We start from the raw sequence: 19,166 nt of genomic DNA on the forward strand, positions 1-19,166 counted from the left end.
ATCTATTATTGACACATAGTATAATTCTTAAGCATAAAAAAATAGCAAGAAAATTTACAAAAAGTTTAATTTTCTTTAATTTTGAAATGTCAAAAATTTTCTTCCTCTTCTAGTAACAAATATCCCTCAAATGACCTGATACTGCAAGGTAAAAAACCTTCAGCATCTGACTGATCTAACTGATCTTTGAGTTGAACTTTGATCACTCTTTTGAGTGGTTAAAATCTGCTGGAGAATGGACTTGGACACTGAAATAAGGTATCAGCATAGTACTGGATGAAAGGGAAAAGAAATTCGCTTTCTATCATCTTGCAAGATCTAAGGAGTCACAGAGTTGCAACAGGATCCAACAGAGACCTGCCCAGACAGCAAGGCTTAAGCAAGGCCTAGAACAGAGCTTGCTTGTTTAAACAAGCTTTCTTGAGTCCTGATACCTGAAACACGTCCTCCTTTTCAGAAACAGTTCAGGTCGACAGAATGAACCCCACTGCTGTAACGACCACAGCAAACCACCTGACCTCGGACCACTTTTCTGGGTCAGCCTTTGTGCAAAACCCTCCAGACCAAACGAAAACAACAATTTACATCTCAATAGCGGTGGAACAAGGTAAGTTACTCTTAGCAAACAAAACAGCTCCTTTGTCCTCCCTGTGTCACTTCAGAGAACTGACAGCCATCAAGATCACCAGTTACTCAACACCAGTAACAGCACATATCACATTGCAAAGAGAATTAAGTGTTGTGCAATTGCAGTCCTTAAAATCTCTAAACTCAGTTGGGAATTGGGTCCTTCAGCTGGTTCAATTTTTCCAGTAAGAAAACATCAAAGCCAACACCAATTAAATTACTACTAACATAACAAAACTGCCTGCTGCCAGGCAGGGTTCATCCGGCTATGAAAGGAACAAGATTCCTTAAGCTCTCACAGCCCCAGACAACTGCAGTGGAAAGTTCAATCTGTAGGAATACAAAGTCAGAATCTAGTCCACTTGGTGAGGTAAGGAACTCTTACTCTCCCCTCATTACTTACAGGAAGGGCAAAACAAAACTGTGCAGAAGTGCCACCCAGTATCTATAAAACATAAGTGGGGCAAGTATGGGGTGATGCACAACTCAGAAATTTTGTGCCAGCTCATCCAGAAGGAGGACAGAATCTTCTGAGACTTACAAAGCAAATCCTGGAATTGGCATTACCCCAATAAAACCAGTGCCCTCATGTTTATCAGTTCCAGTTTATCGTTACAGTGATCTCAGAACTAAACTAACTGTAATTAATTCCTGTTTTGGGCCAGCAGATCATGAACACAGCCCTTAAACTGCAGAAACAAAGCAGGTACTGGAACTGAAGGTCCAAAGCTTCTTACTCAGAAGAGTAATCACAAATTCAGAAAAGCAAAGGATTGCAGAATCCTCTTCACCTGCCAAGATTCTGGATTGATTCTTCAAGAGGAGCTACACCTCTTGGGCAAATCCAGCAATCACTTTGCAAGAGGCAAAAGTGATAGTGAAGAGCAGGGCTGAGAGCAAGGGGAAATAAAGTTACTGCAATGTCACACGAGGACACAGATTTGATTCAGGATATGAACCTGCCTTCCTATCAGCAAACAAACTGTCACCACAGCATGACCAGCTCTAAAGCTCTGTTCTACGACACAACATTTCTAAACTCTAACCCAGAAGATATCCAATTTTATAAAGAGACCATCTCTCCCCATGAGGTTTTATAACACTTAAAAAAACAATTTTTCCTGCAGTAGTTGTTAGTACGTGGAAGAACAAAAAAGAAAAAGGTTTCAAAATGCAAAATATTTTTATTAAAAAATCTCGGAGTAGATACTACAAGAAATTTTTTCCTCCAAAGATCACTGCACATCTTGGGACACGTAAATGCCCTCAGTCCTCAGACCAGCATTTGCAACTCAGATTAGCATGCCCTGAAGCTGTGAATAGCTTTGACTGTTACTCTACAGCCCATAATTCCTCGAAAGTTACTAAATACAATAGAACCAAGGTAGAGGTTTCTCCTGTGCTGTAAGACACAGGGGGTAAGCAATGAACAAAACAATGCCCTGTACTGAATTCCAGATGTATTTCCCATGCAATCCATTTACCCAACATTACCTGACATCAGCAGATAACTCGAGTCTTCACATAGGAATGAAAAAGCAAGAGTGGCAAAGACCAAAATGAGAAAAAAGAGGAGTAAATTCATACAAATTCATAAAGAGTGGTGGGGTGTGTGGGGTGTATTAGGCATAACTGGCAAGGTGTTATTCCCAACATAGCAAGGGGCTGCAGGGTGCCCTCAGTGGGAATAGATGAGGGGGTTCCCTGTGCCAGACACAGCTGGCTCTGGAACGGACCCAGCGCAGGACACAGCTGAGATCCATCAGCCACATGTGCCACTGAGTCTGGGGACCTCAGAGAGTCTGTGTGAAAACATATAAAGATGGCAGTAAACAGAAGAAAAACCACAGGAGAAAATAAAAGGAACATTTTAGGCAGGAAAAAAAGGAGCAGGCTGGAGCAGGAGGAGAGGACAGGGGCTGGAACAGAGCAGCAGCACCAGCAGGGAACAGGTACAGCTCCAGAGGGGCTGCTACTGACACAGAACGTGCCAACTCCATCTCCTGTCTGCCCGTGGCCTTTCCAAAGGCACTGAGTGCTACACGTGGCCAGCGAGATGGAGAACAGGAAGGGGAAGGCAAGGGATGTTTTGCCTTTGCTAATCAATTGATTGGAATTCCCCCCACGTAAGTAAACTCTTCTTTTGGCTATGTGATGGGGGAGGGAGGGGATGATTACATAAAAGGAGCAGATCCCAGCTGAAAGAGCACTCTCAGTAAAGCAGGCAGTGCCCTTAAGAGGAGTTAATAAGACACACAGACCACTCCAGCAAAATATGACCAAAACCAGGAAACTGGGGACAAAAAGCCTGGTAAGTCCAAAAAATTTATAGAATGGAATGCATATTTTCAAATTTTTAATTGATATTTAGTTGCTCACCAGTCCTACCAAATAGACAGGAACATAGATAAGGATAGAAGCTTTGATAAGATTTGAGGCTTTCTGTTCTCACTCCACTGTCAGTGTTACCTTGTGCATGCCCTTTCTCCAGTTAGTTTGCTTGTTATTTAAGGAAAAAAGAAAAACAGAACAATGCCTATGAGCTATTTAGCAAAGAACTGAGATAGCATTCACAGCTATTTACAAGATGTGCTCCTACAGTTCCTACTCCAACCCCAAGGTGCATTTCTGTGTTCAAAAGTCACTGGTAGCTCTTATAAGAAGTAAAAATCTCTTCTCTTTCCTAAGCATCCCACACTGGATTATCTCAGATTCTAGAATAATACACAGCATACAGATATTCCTCTAAAGAAAATATCAAAATTCCCAACTGAATAGATTCAAACAGTGCTTGTTTGCACTTTCCACTTAACAAGGTAACCCTAGCAGGTTTCTAAATAACATGCATTTAATAAGGGAAGCAAGCCAATCAACAAGACAGCAAAAGCTAGGAGACTTATGGTGTAAGTCCTCTGTTCACCTTTTTCCCCAACTTCAGTTAAATCAAATCCATCCAACGGTAAAAAAAGCACTAAACCCAACACAAATGAAGGAACAGGACTGCAGAATAAGTAACTTGGAATGAAGAAACAGGACTTTCCCACCCCCTTCAGCAGCCAGGAGCTGTTCACTCATCTCAGTCCTACTGAGGGAGAAGGGGGAGGAGATGCAAAGCTGTGATACTCACCCCCACACTGCACAGATGGTAAGTGGCATCTAACAGTCCTAGATGTTAGCATCCTACATTTCCAGGGAATACTAGCTTCTTCACTGGTTTTCCCCTCAAACAGATAAGGTTTTGAGAGGTGATGGTGGGTGCCCTATTACTCTGCAGCACAAGAAGAATATTGGTTCTTGTAAAGGTACAACATCAGAGATGAAAAGCTTCTTTCCAAACACGTCAGCCCCACTTGTCCAGCCCCGTGCTGGAAACACAGGCTCCAGTTTGGTACAGCTTTTCAAAGAGAACTACGAGGACAAGAGAGGATACAGAAATGATAAACCTGTACAGACCTGAAAACAGGGATGTGTAACACATACATGGTGTAATAAACATTTTTGTGGCCGCAGCTTGGATTCAATTACTAATTTGATTTGGCAAAGAAAAAAGTCTACCTCGTTCAGGCTAAGTAGGTTTTTGTAAGTCATTTTCCCTATCTATAATGCTATGAACTAAGGCAATATTTTCACCAGGATCCACAATTGTTTACTGTCACTACATCACAGGCAATGTTAAAAGTGACAGACATTAAGAAATCAACAATAACTGGTCCCGTCACAGTAGATAAAACAATATATATTTTTAATCTATCTTTATTTAGTTAGTCTTCTGAGAAACCAGAGGAAATCAAGAAGCTTGGGTTTTATATTGCTGACACCGCTACTAACTTTCTGTGGAACTTAGAATATATCTTCAAAGTAATCTCTCAGTTATGTAAGGTATTAAAAATAAATCCTCATCTAAGTGCCTTAACAAATGCTAAGACATTCTGAAACAATGAAACATTACTCTTAAGCACCAGTCTCATTTGCAATTGGGCTTTTCCTCCTGCAGGAGTTTCAAAACCAGAAAAAAACTGACCACTGAATATTTGGGACAAAATAAATACACAGAACAAACCTCCCCTCACCCCGCCCCGCCCCCCACCAAACTGAGAAACACACCATAAATCTTACTCATATATGAAGTGATCTAAAAAACAAGCTCTAATAAAAATCTTTGTCATGGATTTTAAGTCAACCAACCATAGATCACAGAATTTTTATTTACAATGCCAATTTACTTACTGTCACTGTGTATATTTGTTGGTTGGATTCCTATAAGGAAATCAAGTACATACAATATATTTAGTGTGAGCAGACTGTCCCTGATAAGTGTCATCATGAAAATAAATGACTTGTAGCTGGAAAATGCCCTGCCATAAAGTGCTGTTCCAGAGTGCTCAGACTGCAGTTACACACAGAGCTGTTTAAAACAAGTCTCTCTCCTAAAGCCTTTGGCACTTTAAAAACCCCAAACTGCTAGGCTACAACCCTAAGAAAATTCAAGTATCTTGTACTGCTTAGTTAAATATGATACAGTATTCTCATCCTTCTATCTTCTAGGTAGTTAAGTGATAGAAGTGTTTTAAAGCCATACATCTTCTATTTCATTACTCTGAAGTGGGGAAAATGACAGTTGTTTCAGTAAAATACTTAAAGTTACTGGTTATACATGCAGTAGTTTTAAAACATAGAATTAGGAGGAAATTCAACACAGTATTGAAGCTAAAATTTAATTCATATAAAATATGTTCATTCAAGTTTTTATTGAGTGGATTTTTACCTTAAATGTAATTGTATAGACAATAATTTAATGTTTGCACCCAACTTCTTTCATTCTATTAAAATAAGTAATATACTGGAAGACAACTGATGGTAGAGATGGTAGAACTCGAAAAACAGATAAACTGTGGAAGGTCTTTAAGAAACAGGATTGAGTTCATAGGTCTCCTCAGGTTTTTGAGGTCTTTGATTTATTTAAATTTAAATGTTTCTCTTTACTGGGAAGCTAAAAAGCTTCAATATTCTACTGTGTATGTTAGCTATATTTTACAAGAGAGCTTCCAAACACAAGTATTTCCACCTGCCTTCATATCAAATCGACACAATTATTTCTCTTAACATTTCTTCTTTTTTCTCCAAAGATTTCATTTACTTGAAAAAGATTACAAATCTTTATGGTTTTTTTCTCTTCTGAAGCAATTCTTACCCTGGAAAACAGCCACTGCTTGGCTGTGTGTACAACTGGACCAAACCCACTGACCTGCACTCAAGCAAGGCAGATACCTTTTCACCTGAACAAGTTAATATGTGCTAACATGATGTAAACTATTTAATTCTTGTGAGCAATCGACATACTGACATACATTTTAAACTTCCTTCTCAAAGTATTTCCGTTCTCCCACACTCTCCCACATAATGACATACTGTGGAGATCTCTCAACTTCTACAATCTTCATGTATTATTCAAAAGTATTTGCTGATGCAGATGTTGGAATGAAAATTTCCATAGAGATCAGTTTTTGGTTTCTACAATTGCAGTAAAGATTGGGATAGTCTGTCACTGGTCTTTAGCTTTACCATTTTTTTCATGCTTAATTTTTCAGTTTGAAGACCAGTTAGGTGGTAGGAGGACTGTAATATGTATGTTGATTTTAGTGAACTGTCCTTACAATCACCAGTGCACAACTGATGGAGGTAAGACCTTCCAGGTACAAAGTCTGATACAACTTGAAGTAATTGGTATCAACCCTTGGGCAGTTACTTTGTATTTTCTTAAGCAACTGATTATGAAGCAGCCTAGATCAAAACCTATTGTGATTACAGGTATGCATTCTTGTGTATCTCCTGTAATTTTCACAGAAGCACAGAATGAGTCAGATTGGAAGGGACCAGAGCGGGTCTTCTGGTCCAACCTCCCTCCTCAAGCAGGATCATTCCAGAGCACATGGCACAGGACTGTGTCCAAGATGGAATATCTCCAGTGAGGCAGAGTCTATACCCTCTCTGCGCAATCTGTTCCAGTGCTTGGTCACTGCACAGGAAAAAAGCTTTACCTCATATTCAGCTGGAACTTCCTGTGCATCAGTTTCTACCTGTTCCTCTTGTCCTGTTCCTGGGCACCACCAAGAAGAGCCTCATCCATCCTCTGACACCTCCCCTCAGATTCTTCGACGTGTATGAGGTCCCTTCTCATGCATCTCTTCTCCAGGCTGAAGAGGACCAGTTCCCTCAGCCTTTCCTCATCAGTGAGGTGCTCCAGTCCCTTGATCATCTTTGTCACCCTCCACTGGATCCACTCCAGGAGCTCCATGTCTCTCTTGTCCTGAGGAGCCCAGAAATGGACACAGCACTTCAGGTGATCCTCACCAGGGCTGCGCAGAGGGGCAGAATCACCTCCTTGACCTGCTGGCAATGCTCTTCCTAATGGATCCCAGGATCCCATTGGCCTTCTTGGTCCCCAGGACACACTGCTGGCTCATGGACAGCTTGTTATCCACCAAGTCTCCAGGTCCTTCTCCACAGAGCTGCTTCCCAGCAGGTCAGCCCTCAGCCTGTCCTGGTGCCTGGGGTTATTCCCCCCCAGGTGCAGGGCCCTGCACTTGCCTTTGTTGACTTTCAGACAGTTCCTCTCTGCCCATCTCTCCAGCTTGTCGAGGTCCTTCTGAAGGGCTGCACAGCCCTCTGGGGTATCGGCCACTCCTCCAGCTTTGTCCTGTCAATTAACTGATTGTGTCCTCGATTTAACTGATTTATGAGGAAGTATTTGTACTTTTGAACTGCAAAAGATATTGGACTTTTTGATGCAGAAGGGGTTTATTCTGTGCCTGTATAGAAATTATTAGGAATATACAGACATATGTATACCACATATTAAAAACATGCCCCCCTTTAAAACATTATAATTCTCATTCCCATACTATTATTTAGGGGGTGCACCAAGGCCTTCTAACACATCTTTATTTCTGCAAATTTCCATTGCCTATAGCTCAAACCCATGTTCATCTACAATTTAACAAAAATATCAGTATGTGCAGAAAAGCTCCAAGTGGAATGTTTGAAGCTGATCTGTGGGAAGATTGCCCAGGATCATGATGGACCTAACGCAGCAGAAGACTCTGGACAGTACAAAAAGAATAGGAATCTACGGATCACAAACCATGAATCTCACCTTTGGAAATGCAATATTTTAGACAAGACGTGCAAAGGATATAGACTGTCCCAACCGAAAACCACACAAACCAAAGATGGGGTTTTTGCCAATGTCCTACTGCTACGGGAGGACACAAGTTTGCCATCCTAAAAATGAAAAGCAGTATAGAAAGCTGATATTGCACAAGGATTATTTAGCATATCACAGTGACATGTATTTCCAGATCCACAAAACAACAAACCCACCATTTGAGAGTCAAAGAAGGTTCTCTTTGGATCAGTGAATTAATAGAAATTGCAGCTCAGCTGCAATTAATCTTGAGTTTTGTTGATTGCACAAACCAGAGCAGAATACAGGCTCCCATGCAAACAGAAAATATTTGAAAATACAGCTGATGCTTATTATCTTCCCTGTGTTTGTAACCAGCCTGGAGTACGGCAGACACAGTTAGAGCCTATTTCTGGACTATTGGCAGGATGTTATATGACTACAGATTGTGTACAGAGACAGAACTGTTTTGGAAAGCATTTTCATTTTTTAGAACAGAAGTTGGACATACCTCATGAATTTTGCAAAGAGACTAAAGACAACAAAATTTAAGAATGAAGACTTGAGAGCATTTTAAAAATAAATAAATATTTTTAGAAGCATATTTCCAGATTTTTTGCATGAATTGAATCAAGACTTTGCTTGTTCTGTGATTGATGCTGAACCTCAAGCACTATCCAAAGATGTTTTTCTTAAATTCAAAAACTCTATCACGAATTTAAAATATTTCAAGCTTAATTTTCAGTGAAACTTGCATTCTCAGTGTCTGTGAGCTCCCAGGTACAGATGCAATTAAAACAACAGATTTAAAGGACTGGGCAACTTTTGTACAGATTAAGCAGAAGTGATGCATGAGAACAAGTCTGTAGAGAAGTTTTTCTAAATTAACAAATATCACTAATGACTTGAGATGACTAAAATGTGCATAAATCACATGTATTTCTTTAGAAAAATGGTTTGATATTATGTATTACACCCAAATAGATTCAGTAATTATATCAGTAAGTATTTTAATCAAATGGTTCCTAAGCCCTATTTTGTATATACAAAGAGGAATTAACTTTTAAGTGACAAACCATATTCACTGATTTAAATGACATGAAGTTTAAAGAAACTTTTCATAGTAAGATTCATTTGTATTGGTCTTACTTTCTTGTTCACAAATGTGAACACGTTTTCTTGTTGAAGTGAGAGAAAAGATTACGGCAAAGTTACTACAGGAGCACTTTTCCATCAACTAGGATTACTTAAGGAAAAAAAACAACAGGTCAGCTGTGTACTTGGTTATATAATAAAAATAACAGTAAAATTATCTGTTATCTGCTGCATGAATTCTGCTTATTGTTAATTACATAATTATTTCATTATTATATGCGTTTTAAGAATTTCAAGACACATAAATTAATTAGCACTCTAATGAGTATCTACAAAGGGTACCATTTCTGTTTGTAAAACTGGGAGATGTGTTGACTAAACTTGCTTCTTCCTCTAAAGCAGTTTCATGATAATTCTACATAAAGCCCCGATCTGGCAATGAGCAGCGAGTCCACAGTGGTTTCAGCCACTGAACACAATAGTCATTTTTACAGTGTTGGCACAACAGTGGAACTGAGAAGAGATGAACAAAGCGATCAGAGCAGTGTGTGGCCAAGTAGCAAAGACTGAAAGAAAAGGAAGAGGTGTGCTCCTGCAAAGCCACTGTGTGTTCAGTGCTGTAGTAAACCCAGCAGAACCAGATCCACGTTAAAGGCAAGGGACTGAAGCCACACAGCAAACAAAGCTGTCCTTGTTTCGGAGACTGATTAGGGGGAATAAAGAACCAACTGCCTGCAACGCATAAAAACGTAACGATTTGCCTTCTATTTAAGCAATAGTGCATAAAAAATGAGGTAAATATTCTTATGTGCTTTAAAGTGGGCATAATAAATTCACAAGCTACGCTTTCCCTGATGAAGATGGAAAAGGAAAGATTTACATCAACACTGCTGTGAATATACTTCCATCAATATTTCCAGGAATTTTATGTTCTTGAAGTAAAATAATACCATACAGTTGATCTTTAACTCTTTGCTTATGATCTGGATGAAAAGCTGTATTTCCCTACAGAACATCATATTTGCTTCTCTGGACCAACCAAATTTGTATGTGTGATTCCAAAAGAGGTCAAAAGAACGCTAACTTGACCAGTGACACTTAAGTATCCCACTCCTGGAAGCCTGTATCTGGGCATATGCTAGAAAATGCTCCACAAAAAATAAAATCCCTAATACATAATGCTGTATTTTAGATTTTAAAAAGCCTGGCTCCCTCCCTTATGTTACATTTCTGTATAGAAGTATTTAATTCTAATGACACTTTGTTCATGAAAGTTATAGCAGAACCATAAAAGTTAAGACATTTATGAAATTTGTACATACAAATGAGTAGAACTGAACTTATAACTGAACCAGCCTATGGCTTCTCCAGAAAAAGAAAAGGAGAGAACTCAAATCCTTCATTAAGTTAAACAAGCAAGCCCCTCAGAAAGGCTTAGGTAACATTCTCTGTACTAAAACAGGAACAGTTCTACCCCTGAAGGAAAGAAGTAGAACTAAGATAGGAACTACACATTCCCCAGAAAGGAAGATTCCTGAAATGACAAACATCAAAAGTGGCTTCCAGCATCAGTCTTCAAGTCCTGCTCATAGGCACAAAATCTACTACAGGTCCCTTCAATCATGACCTAAAAACATTTCCTAAAAATCTACTATTATTTTTACATTTAATTTTGTATTACCATAGGTACATGGTTAATTCAAATGCTTCCTACCTTTTCACCCCTACCTGCTTTGTTGTTTGTACAGCACACACAGCAACTACAGTGGTATTTAAAACACCAGCAACACAAACTCCGTGACAGGCACGTACCTACATTTTAAACACTTTCTTTTCAGAATTCCCTATTTGCGCATTTTCTTACAAACAGACACGTCACTAACACCATGTGAGGCCTTGATCTCTTCAGTGGCAAGACATACACACCCAATGAACCTCCAAGAAAGTTCCTGTAGAATAGTTACACCTGCAACACTACTGTCACTAAATACTTTGATTATGATTTCTTATTGGGTTAAAATGATAATAGAAGTAAAAGCAAAATCAAGTTGATGCAGCTTTTCATCTTCTAGAATATATTTTCTGAAATAGCCTCACATTTTTCTACCCTCAATCAAATAAAACCTATAATGGTGCCGCCTTCGTATTTTCACCAGCTCACAGGAAAGCTGGTGGAAAATGACCTCTGATGGACACAGGGTCCAAGCTGGACTCGAGGTGAGGTTCCTGCCAACACTAGGTAGGTCAGGACAGCTGTGCCTTCATCCAGCAAAGTCTTGAAAGTCTTCAGGGACAGAGGTTCTAAGACTTCTCTGGGATATCTATACCTGCTGCACTACCCTCCCAGTGGACATGTTTTCTCTCCTGTTCGACCTGAGACTTCCAAGTGACAATTCCTGGCCATTACTCTTTGTTCCAAGAGCTGTCACTCAAACTTCTGCAGCCTTTCAAGTAGTTGTAGACGTCATAATAACTCCCTCTTGGCCTTCTCTTCACCAGACTGAACAATCCCAGCTCCCTCAACCTCTTTTTGCCCATCGTGTGCTGCAGATTCCTGATTATCTTGATAGTCCTTGGCTGGGACCTTTCCAATTCTTTAGCACCCCTTAAACTGTGAAGCCCCAAACCGGGTGCAGTAGCTCAGGTGTGGGCCCAGTAATGCCACACAGATGGAAATCACTTCCCTTGATCTGTGAAATATGGTACAACATAGAACTGACAACTACCAGAAATTCCAGATTAGTTGGTATTTCCAAACCAAAGCCAATGAGTCACTCACTTTTCAATTCCCGTCTATATATGGTATTGTATCATAAAATTTGATGACATATGATTTGTAGTATTTTTTTACTCAAAAGAGATGAGCTCAACACTGACACCACGTTTGTTTGCTGAAACCATTGAAAAAACAGGGAGGGAGGTGCAGAATCTTACACACAGATACTCTTGTGAAAAATAACTTGTGACTCACCACAGCCTTCCAATATCAAAAGTTAAAGACACTGCATTGTGCAGGTTTGTTCAGAACTAAACAAAGCCTTTCAGAAGAACTGCCCTGGAAAAATGATTTTAAAAATGCAATAAAATAAATTAAATAAATAATAGAAGAACCCTAAACCAACAAGGGTAAACTATTTAAGGAAATAAGCAGAACAAGAGTAAGGTCTCAACTGGAAGAAAATCACTCACAATCTGAAAATGTGTTGGGATCTGGGAGCCCTTTGCAGAACAAACAAACAAACAAAACCCAACAAAAATACGATGCCAACTTTCACATTCCCCACCCCCCCAGTGAAATCCTATTGTAATTCTTCTTCTAAAGTGGATGATCCATAGCAACGTCAGTATTTATTCAATTATCTTACCCCTCTCAGTGCCAGAAGTAGGCCAAGAACTATATTTAAAACACTTTTTTATTGGCTGCAATTTTGCTCTTTGTCACAGACAAAAACATTTCGCAGAGAGTCTTCACAGCGTTCTTCCAGAAGAATCAGTTGGGGTTCTAAAGGAAACCTCAACCTTTCCTTATCAGCTTATCTATTCAGCTTCACAGTGGCTTGCATGCATACAAACCTGTGTATCAACACATATATAAACCTAATAAATAAGGTGTAGCCTATTAAAAGGTTATAGAGATCCTGGTAATCACTTTCTTTGTGAGGACATTTCTATAGAAATGAACTACAAGTAAGTGAATCTAATACATGTTGAATGCAATCTTGAAAAACAACTTCAAAGAGACATGCACTGTAAGCACAAAGCACTGTCCTTTAAATTGCTTTAAAAAACACTCAGCATGTTACAGGAAAGCAATTTGGCTTTAAGAAAAGTCAGATGAAAAACATGTATTGGCTTTTACTATGTAGTAAAAAACCGATCACTGTTCTCTTCCTGAGAAATGGTGCTTGCACTTAGAGATATTTGGTGTTAAAGTAGCTAACTAAAAATCAGATATTCAAGCCCTGCAGAGAAAAATAAAAAAAGAAAGAAAGAAAGAAAATGCATGGGATGCGAAGAGAGCAGCAGAGGAAATGGACAGTCAAACTAATTATGGTGTGAACTGTAACAAATTCAGAAAAAAGGAACATGTTTTTTACCCTTTTCTATACCAACAGTTCTGAGTGTAACAACTAAGAAGTGTATTTGAAAATAAATTTATTTACATTGATAAATTTTTTTAGACCTCAGTGAGTCTACTACTACTATCTTCTGAGAGCATCAAGGACTCTTCCACATGGATTCTCTAAAATGTACAAAACGAACTCTTTCATGTCTAAAGATTTTCAGCCTTCACATTTTTCGTATCTCTGCGATATGAAAGCTAAGTGAACTGTAGTAGAATCTGTCAACACGTAAAATATCCAACATTAATCCAGTAGATCACGTGGCCACTTGAACAGTGACAAGGTGTCAATATACTTCATTAATATGGTTGAATTACACCACCACAGAGATTGATGACACACAATATGCAAGTCCATGAATACTAATACATAAATCCAATAGAATTTAGCCTAGATTAGATTTGCTAGCTGTCAGGCATTGTTACCTAGCAATTATTTCCCAACCCCCCGTTATCAAACCACTGCAGAGATGCACACAGACATAAAAAGCACTCGAGATGTCCCTACCTATACATGCTGTGAGTATTGAGCAGCCTTATGGAAAGAAAGCTATGCCAGATAAAAGTTTGTCTTCTGAGCTGGTGGCTGCTCCATCATATACCACAAATGCTCACAAGAGCACCAGCTGATGAACACATTAGCCTAGGGAAGCTTTCAAGCTTGATTGTTTTTGTTACTGTGGTAAGGCAGATACCATTACTGTAAGACATCAGTATATATTTTTTAAATGATTTGTTCAGGCTAGCAAATAGTCCTTTAAAACATGCTTGGTGCCCAAAAGGCTCACAAGTTAAAGGAATCAAAAATTTAAGTTAAACTGAGTTTTAAATTAACTCTTTTAAAGCACGGTACTGTTACGCTTAAGTTTATTCCTACTTAGTATTTAAACTGTACTGCCCATCAGATTACATGTAGATTGTTGCTAACATCACAGAATCATGTGGATTGGAAAGACCCTCTGGAGTTCACCTAGTCCAAAACTCTTGGTCCAGGCAGGCCAAAAGAGACTTGGCAGCTCAGTGCCTCGTGTAGTCCAGTTCTGAGCATCTCTGAGGATGTTCTCCATGCTATCCCTGTGCAATCAGCAGCAGATTTTTCTTTTCTTGTCTGTAACTGGCTTTTTCTCATGTTGCATTGCGTCCACGTGCCCTCTTGTCCTTTCACTGTGTGCCTAGACTGGAAGAGCTTGGCTCCATCTGCTCTATACACTTCCATTAAGTAGCTGAAGACAGCACTGAATTTCACCACAGCTTCTCTTCTCAAGGCTGGACAAACCCAGTTCTCTAAGTCCATCTCTGCTGGGCTCATGCCAGTGCCATCACTGTTTTTCTTGTGCTGGAGACACTGAGGCTGCACACAGTGTTCCATGTACAGTCTCACAAAGGATGAACAGAGAGAACAGTCACTTCCATTGGCCTGCTGGTTACACTTTTGCAGTGCTCCACCACGCAGCTGGCTGTCTCTGCCACAAGAGCACACTCCTGACAAACATAAAGATGAAGTTCTTACCCATAAACACGCCATCCCATAGAGGTATTTGTGCAAAAGCACTCAAGAACAGAGACTTTTTGGATTGAATCAGAAGTGTGGAGGCATTTTGGGCCCTTTACCTTTCAGCAGTCTGAATGTATGTGAAACAAATGGAAGACACTGACATCAGCTTCCTCACATGCAGAGGGTCCTGTGCTCACACTCCTGTGCCTCAAAGAAAGACTAGAGGTGGAAAGTTGGACAAAGATAACCTTCAAGACCAAACTGGTCTTGCAAAGGGCAAAACTTCAAGGTAAAAAGTGATTCCAAGGATGAATCTGAATGTAATTCCATTACAGCTCACACTTTAATGCAATTTACAAATGCAGCTTCCTCCTGGGTAAGTTATCTCATATTTAATTTATACAAGTACTACCATCGTTGCTGCACCCCAATGTTTAAGGAATGCTATACCAGAAATAAACACACAAATTAGAAAAAAAAAAATCTTTAAAATCCTCCTGGAAATGGATAGAGGAGAGGTGCAAAAAAAATCCAAAAAACCAATCCAAACCAAAAGCACAAAGGAAAAACAAAGTAAAGAGTACAGAAGATGGAAAGAACTTGCAAAAAACAGGTTCAGATTCTTACATAGAGGTAACAACTTGCTCTACATTCACTTACACATTTGTTTGTCTTTGTGCCTTAATATTACAAATCTAACACAGAACGACTCAAAATCTTTAAAAGAAACCCCAAACAACAAGAAAAGCCACAACAACAATCCACAGCCAAACCCACAAAACAAAACACTAAACCCAGAAAGCATTTGTGATCTGTTAACCTGCTACCTTGAATTGTAACTATAATAATATAATACAGGTGCAACTGAAAAACACACAAAATTTCTCAATATACTGCCAAGCCTTTTCTTTAGAGACAGGCAGATAATGCAAACCCTCAGTTATCCTTTTCTTCAGTCAATCTATTATTCCTATTGGCTTCTACTTCCTTCCTGATGAGCCCCTACTCTTTTGTCTGCAACTTCTCCCTTTCAGAAATTCCTTCATGGCTTCAAAAGGTTGAATTTTACGGCCATGGAGCAAGGAAGCAACACTCCACTAAAGGCAGAAATGTGTCCTAGCATCAGTAGTTAAAATGAGGCTCAGAAAAAGACCAGAATATTGACAGAACTTCTTTATAAGATACCAAATCATTTTAGTAAAAATTCACTAAAATGCAGAGGTTGTGGTATAACCTGCCAAAACCATAATGCAGCTAATCACAAGCTGAATATTATGGAAAACATGGCTTGTATTTTGTTGGAGGTCTAGAAATAAGAAACTAGCAATGGCATTATCGGATTTAAATTATAATCTTTGGTAAGGTCTGAAGCAAGACCTGTGATTTACCTTGTAAATCAAACTAGTCACTAAGGCTTAAGATATTGCTTATTATTACTGCTTGTTGTAACTACCAACAAAAGTCACTGACCCTTTCTGGCTGCTGAATTTGGGTTCATAAGGACTTAGATGGCACAAGTGGAACTATCCAAACATATTACTGGACAAAAGAATATGATCTCCAGCACACAACTGCTCACAGCAATTGTCAGTCAGCTGACAGCTCTCTTCTCCATGTGGTGTAAATGAAGAACTTTATGCACACAAAAGTTGCATATTCATACATTGTTTTACCATAAAATAGGAAATGTTAGAATTACAGAATTTTATTTACATTGTGGCAGTTCTGCAACATTGTTTCAAAATCATGAAATGTTTTAATTTTTTTAAAATGTGTCATGTTTAAAATCATGACATATAAAGACTTACTTTTTTAATATAATTTCCACAAACTTTAATCACAAGTTTTTACCCATTTATAACAAATTACTTGCTAAACCTAGACTAGTAAAAACAGTGTTCTTACTTTACTTCCTCCGTATGCTTTTTTTTGAACTCAGAACTATTTTTTAATGAAATTCTCATTCTTAGAAAAAAAAAAATCCAAACAGAAATAGAAATGGCTTAGACCTAATTATCTTTCTAATATTTATCATCACCACAGAATGGCTGTAGGAACTACCAAATATTAGAAATGCATGCCCCAAAGTTAAATTTGAGATACAAGATCTTGCTTTAAAACTCCTACAAACTATAAGACAGGAAGGATCTTAACGGGAGCAAACACAGAAAAGGTTGACAAATCAAAACCCTGGTTGTTGGGAATTCACTTAGTTATTAGTCCTTACCTTCTGTGCTTAATCCAGGACTTGAAGTGAATTTTGCTACATCGACGATCTTCACAGCGAACTGCTGCCCTGTCTCCCTGTTGATGCATCTCCGCACGACGCTGAACGGACCCCTGGAACACACACCCAGAACACAGCGGTAAATAAATCATTCTCTTATTTACTGAGCTACAATTCTTCAATTCCAACATTCGAGTGTAGTATTTACACGGAATACAGCTCTTGTCCTTGCTGCTCGTTAGATGTGAAAGGAATAGGTTTAACTGCAGACCAGTGTAAAGAACACCAAAGGAGTTTCGTATTTTCCTACATTAAAGACATTCTCTTACCCTTCCACTTTAGAAAGGCTATGCTCTTAAGAACCTTATGTAATATAAGGACAATATTATTAAATTTTAAAAGGACTTTATTTGGAGGATTAATCCAACTAGAGGGAAAAAAATAGAGGCGAGAAACATATTCCTGCTAACAGTCCTAAACTACAGTTTAGAAATTACTGTTTGAAACAACAGAAGGGATAATGGACAATGATAACAGTAACAGAATTGTTGACTCACGCTGTGTGGGTTTATTTGTCTGTTTGTTTTACACAAACTAGGTTTATTTCAAGGTTATTTGACATCATTAGATACAAACAACCTGCATTACAATACTACCCAATCCCACAGAAGCTTATAATTTTCTCTCACCTTTGACACTTAGAGAATCCCCACAGAAGTTACAGATAAAGAGATTAAAATTAGTTCAGATAGATGTTAAATATTGCACTCAACTAATAAAAAGCTTGTTATTTTTTTCAAAATTGAAATTACATTTGCCAAAACATATGTTAGAACCATGGCAACCTTTTAAAATCCCCCAGCACCAATATGTATTTTTGGAAGCATCTTTTAATAGATGGTTTAAGTTCTCGGTGCCTTGACACAAAATATGGAATCTTTGTCCAATGTTAACAACAAACAGTTCAATTTGATAATTACAGTAGGTCAAGCTTTTAAACATGAAAAATGTTATGAAAACAGAATAGGGTTGCTTCATAACTGCACTAGTTGTGGAAAACCAATCCTTTTTTACTGCTGCTTATTTAACAACAGACACGTGAGTTCTAAAGAAATCTATCCCAAAGTCTTCAAAAAGATGTGAGGGAAAATTTGAGGATGGAAAGAGCCTTTGTTCAGAAGTTCGTCTATTGAGTGAACATTTGCCTGCTGAGTGAAATAATAAATGCCATAATACAGCTGAAAAGATAAATTCTTCCATTCAAACAGCAAACTGGAAGTTGGTGGACACATTTCTGAGTAATGAGCTTGCAAAGCAACACAATTCTCAAAATAAAAGGTACCCTGAGGAGGCAGAAGTGCCCCCCTGAGGGCACTTACAAACCTTTATAACTGGCTTTTGGTATTCCTTTACATACCAGACGATTCAAAGTGTGTAATTCATCACACAACCAAACCTGTACTCACATGGCTAAAATCCAGTTTTTGCACTCTTTCAACAACATACTTGCAGAGATTTTTTGAAATAGGGTAATTTCTGACACAGAACATGAATACCAAAACTAGTCAATGTATTCCAATGTAAATATTCACAACCGAAGAAAATACTTACTAGCCAACTATTTACATGTGAATTATGCTGATGGATTCAGACAGAACTAACTACACAAGAAAATGCATGTTTTTTCTTTCTTCTTTCCTTGCTCCCAACACACAATGAAAACCCCCATACTGATGGCTATTTCCTTTTCTGAATCCACGCCCCACTATTATTCAGTATGTGGTCACTTATCAACAGTTACCACAGATATTTTTAAGATGATGTTCAATTAAGCCTCTAATACATAAAAATCCACTTTCGTCATTAAATGAAAAGGGATCAGCTGGCTTCATTTGGCATTGGATGGATGCAGCTATTGATTTAGAATCCACCTCCCCTCCACATTTCACAAAGTAATCTTCTATGGAAAAGTTACACTTTATATAGATCAGCGTCACCTTCTTATCCCAAGTTTCTCCTTACTCTTTTAGTATCTATCAAAGTCAAATTGCTTTAAAATAGTATAAATACATTTAAATTATGGCAATATAAAACATTTCAAAACCTAAATCACAGTTTTCAAATAACATTGGCAACAGTTGTTTTCATTTATAATTGCTATAAATTATAAGAAGCTAAATGTGTTTAATTAAAATGATCCTTTTTTTAATCCCCCCTCCCCCAACCCTTTCTGGAGACATTAAATAATGCTTTTAATATATTCTGATACAGAATGGGAGATCAACAGAGTGCAGAGATGCCTGATAAGATCATATCTTATTTGTAGGTATTCCCTGATTTCTGTTCATTCACACCAACTCCATGAATATAAGTCTTTCTTGCTGTTGGTTGAGCTACTTTTAGATCTCCTGGTTTT

At 38.5% G+C, this 19,166-nt stretch overlaps 1 protein-coding gene across 8 annotated transcripts in view; it reads right to left on the minus strand.

The window, feature by feature from the left end:
- CASK (calcium/calmodulin dependent serine protein kinase) overlaps positions 1–19,166 on the minus strand; it is a 198,630-nt gene that overhangs the window by 129,637 nt on the left and 49,827 nt on the right. For all 8 annotated transcript variants that reach the window (XM_050331457.1, XM_050331456.1, XM_050331455.1 and 5 more), the window contains exon 2: positions 16,751–16,863. In XM_050331457.1, the coding sequence (XP_050187414.1) occupies positions 16,751–16,863 (113 nt within the window). The remainder of the gene's footprint in view (positions 1–16,750; positions 16,864–19,166) is intronic.

Source organism: Myiozetetes cayanensis, unplaced genomic scaffold (genome assembly GCF_022539395.1).
Source record: "Myiozetetes cayanensis isolate MyiCay16 unplaced genomic scaffold, myiCay2020 scf5-8, whole genome shotgun sequence".
In the NCBI taxonomy this organism is placed as follows: domain Eukaryota; kingdom Metazoa; phylum Chordata; class Aves; order Passeriformes; family Tyrannidae; genus Myiozetetes; species Myiozetetes cayanensis.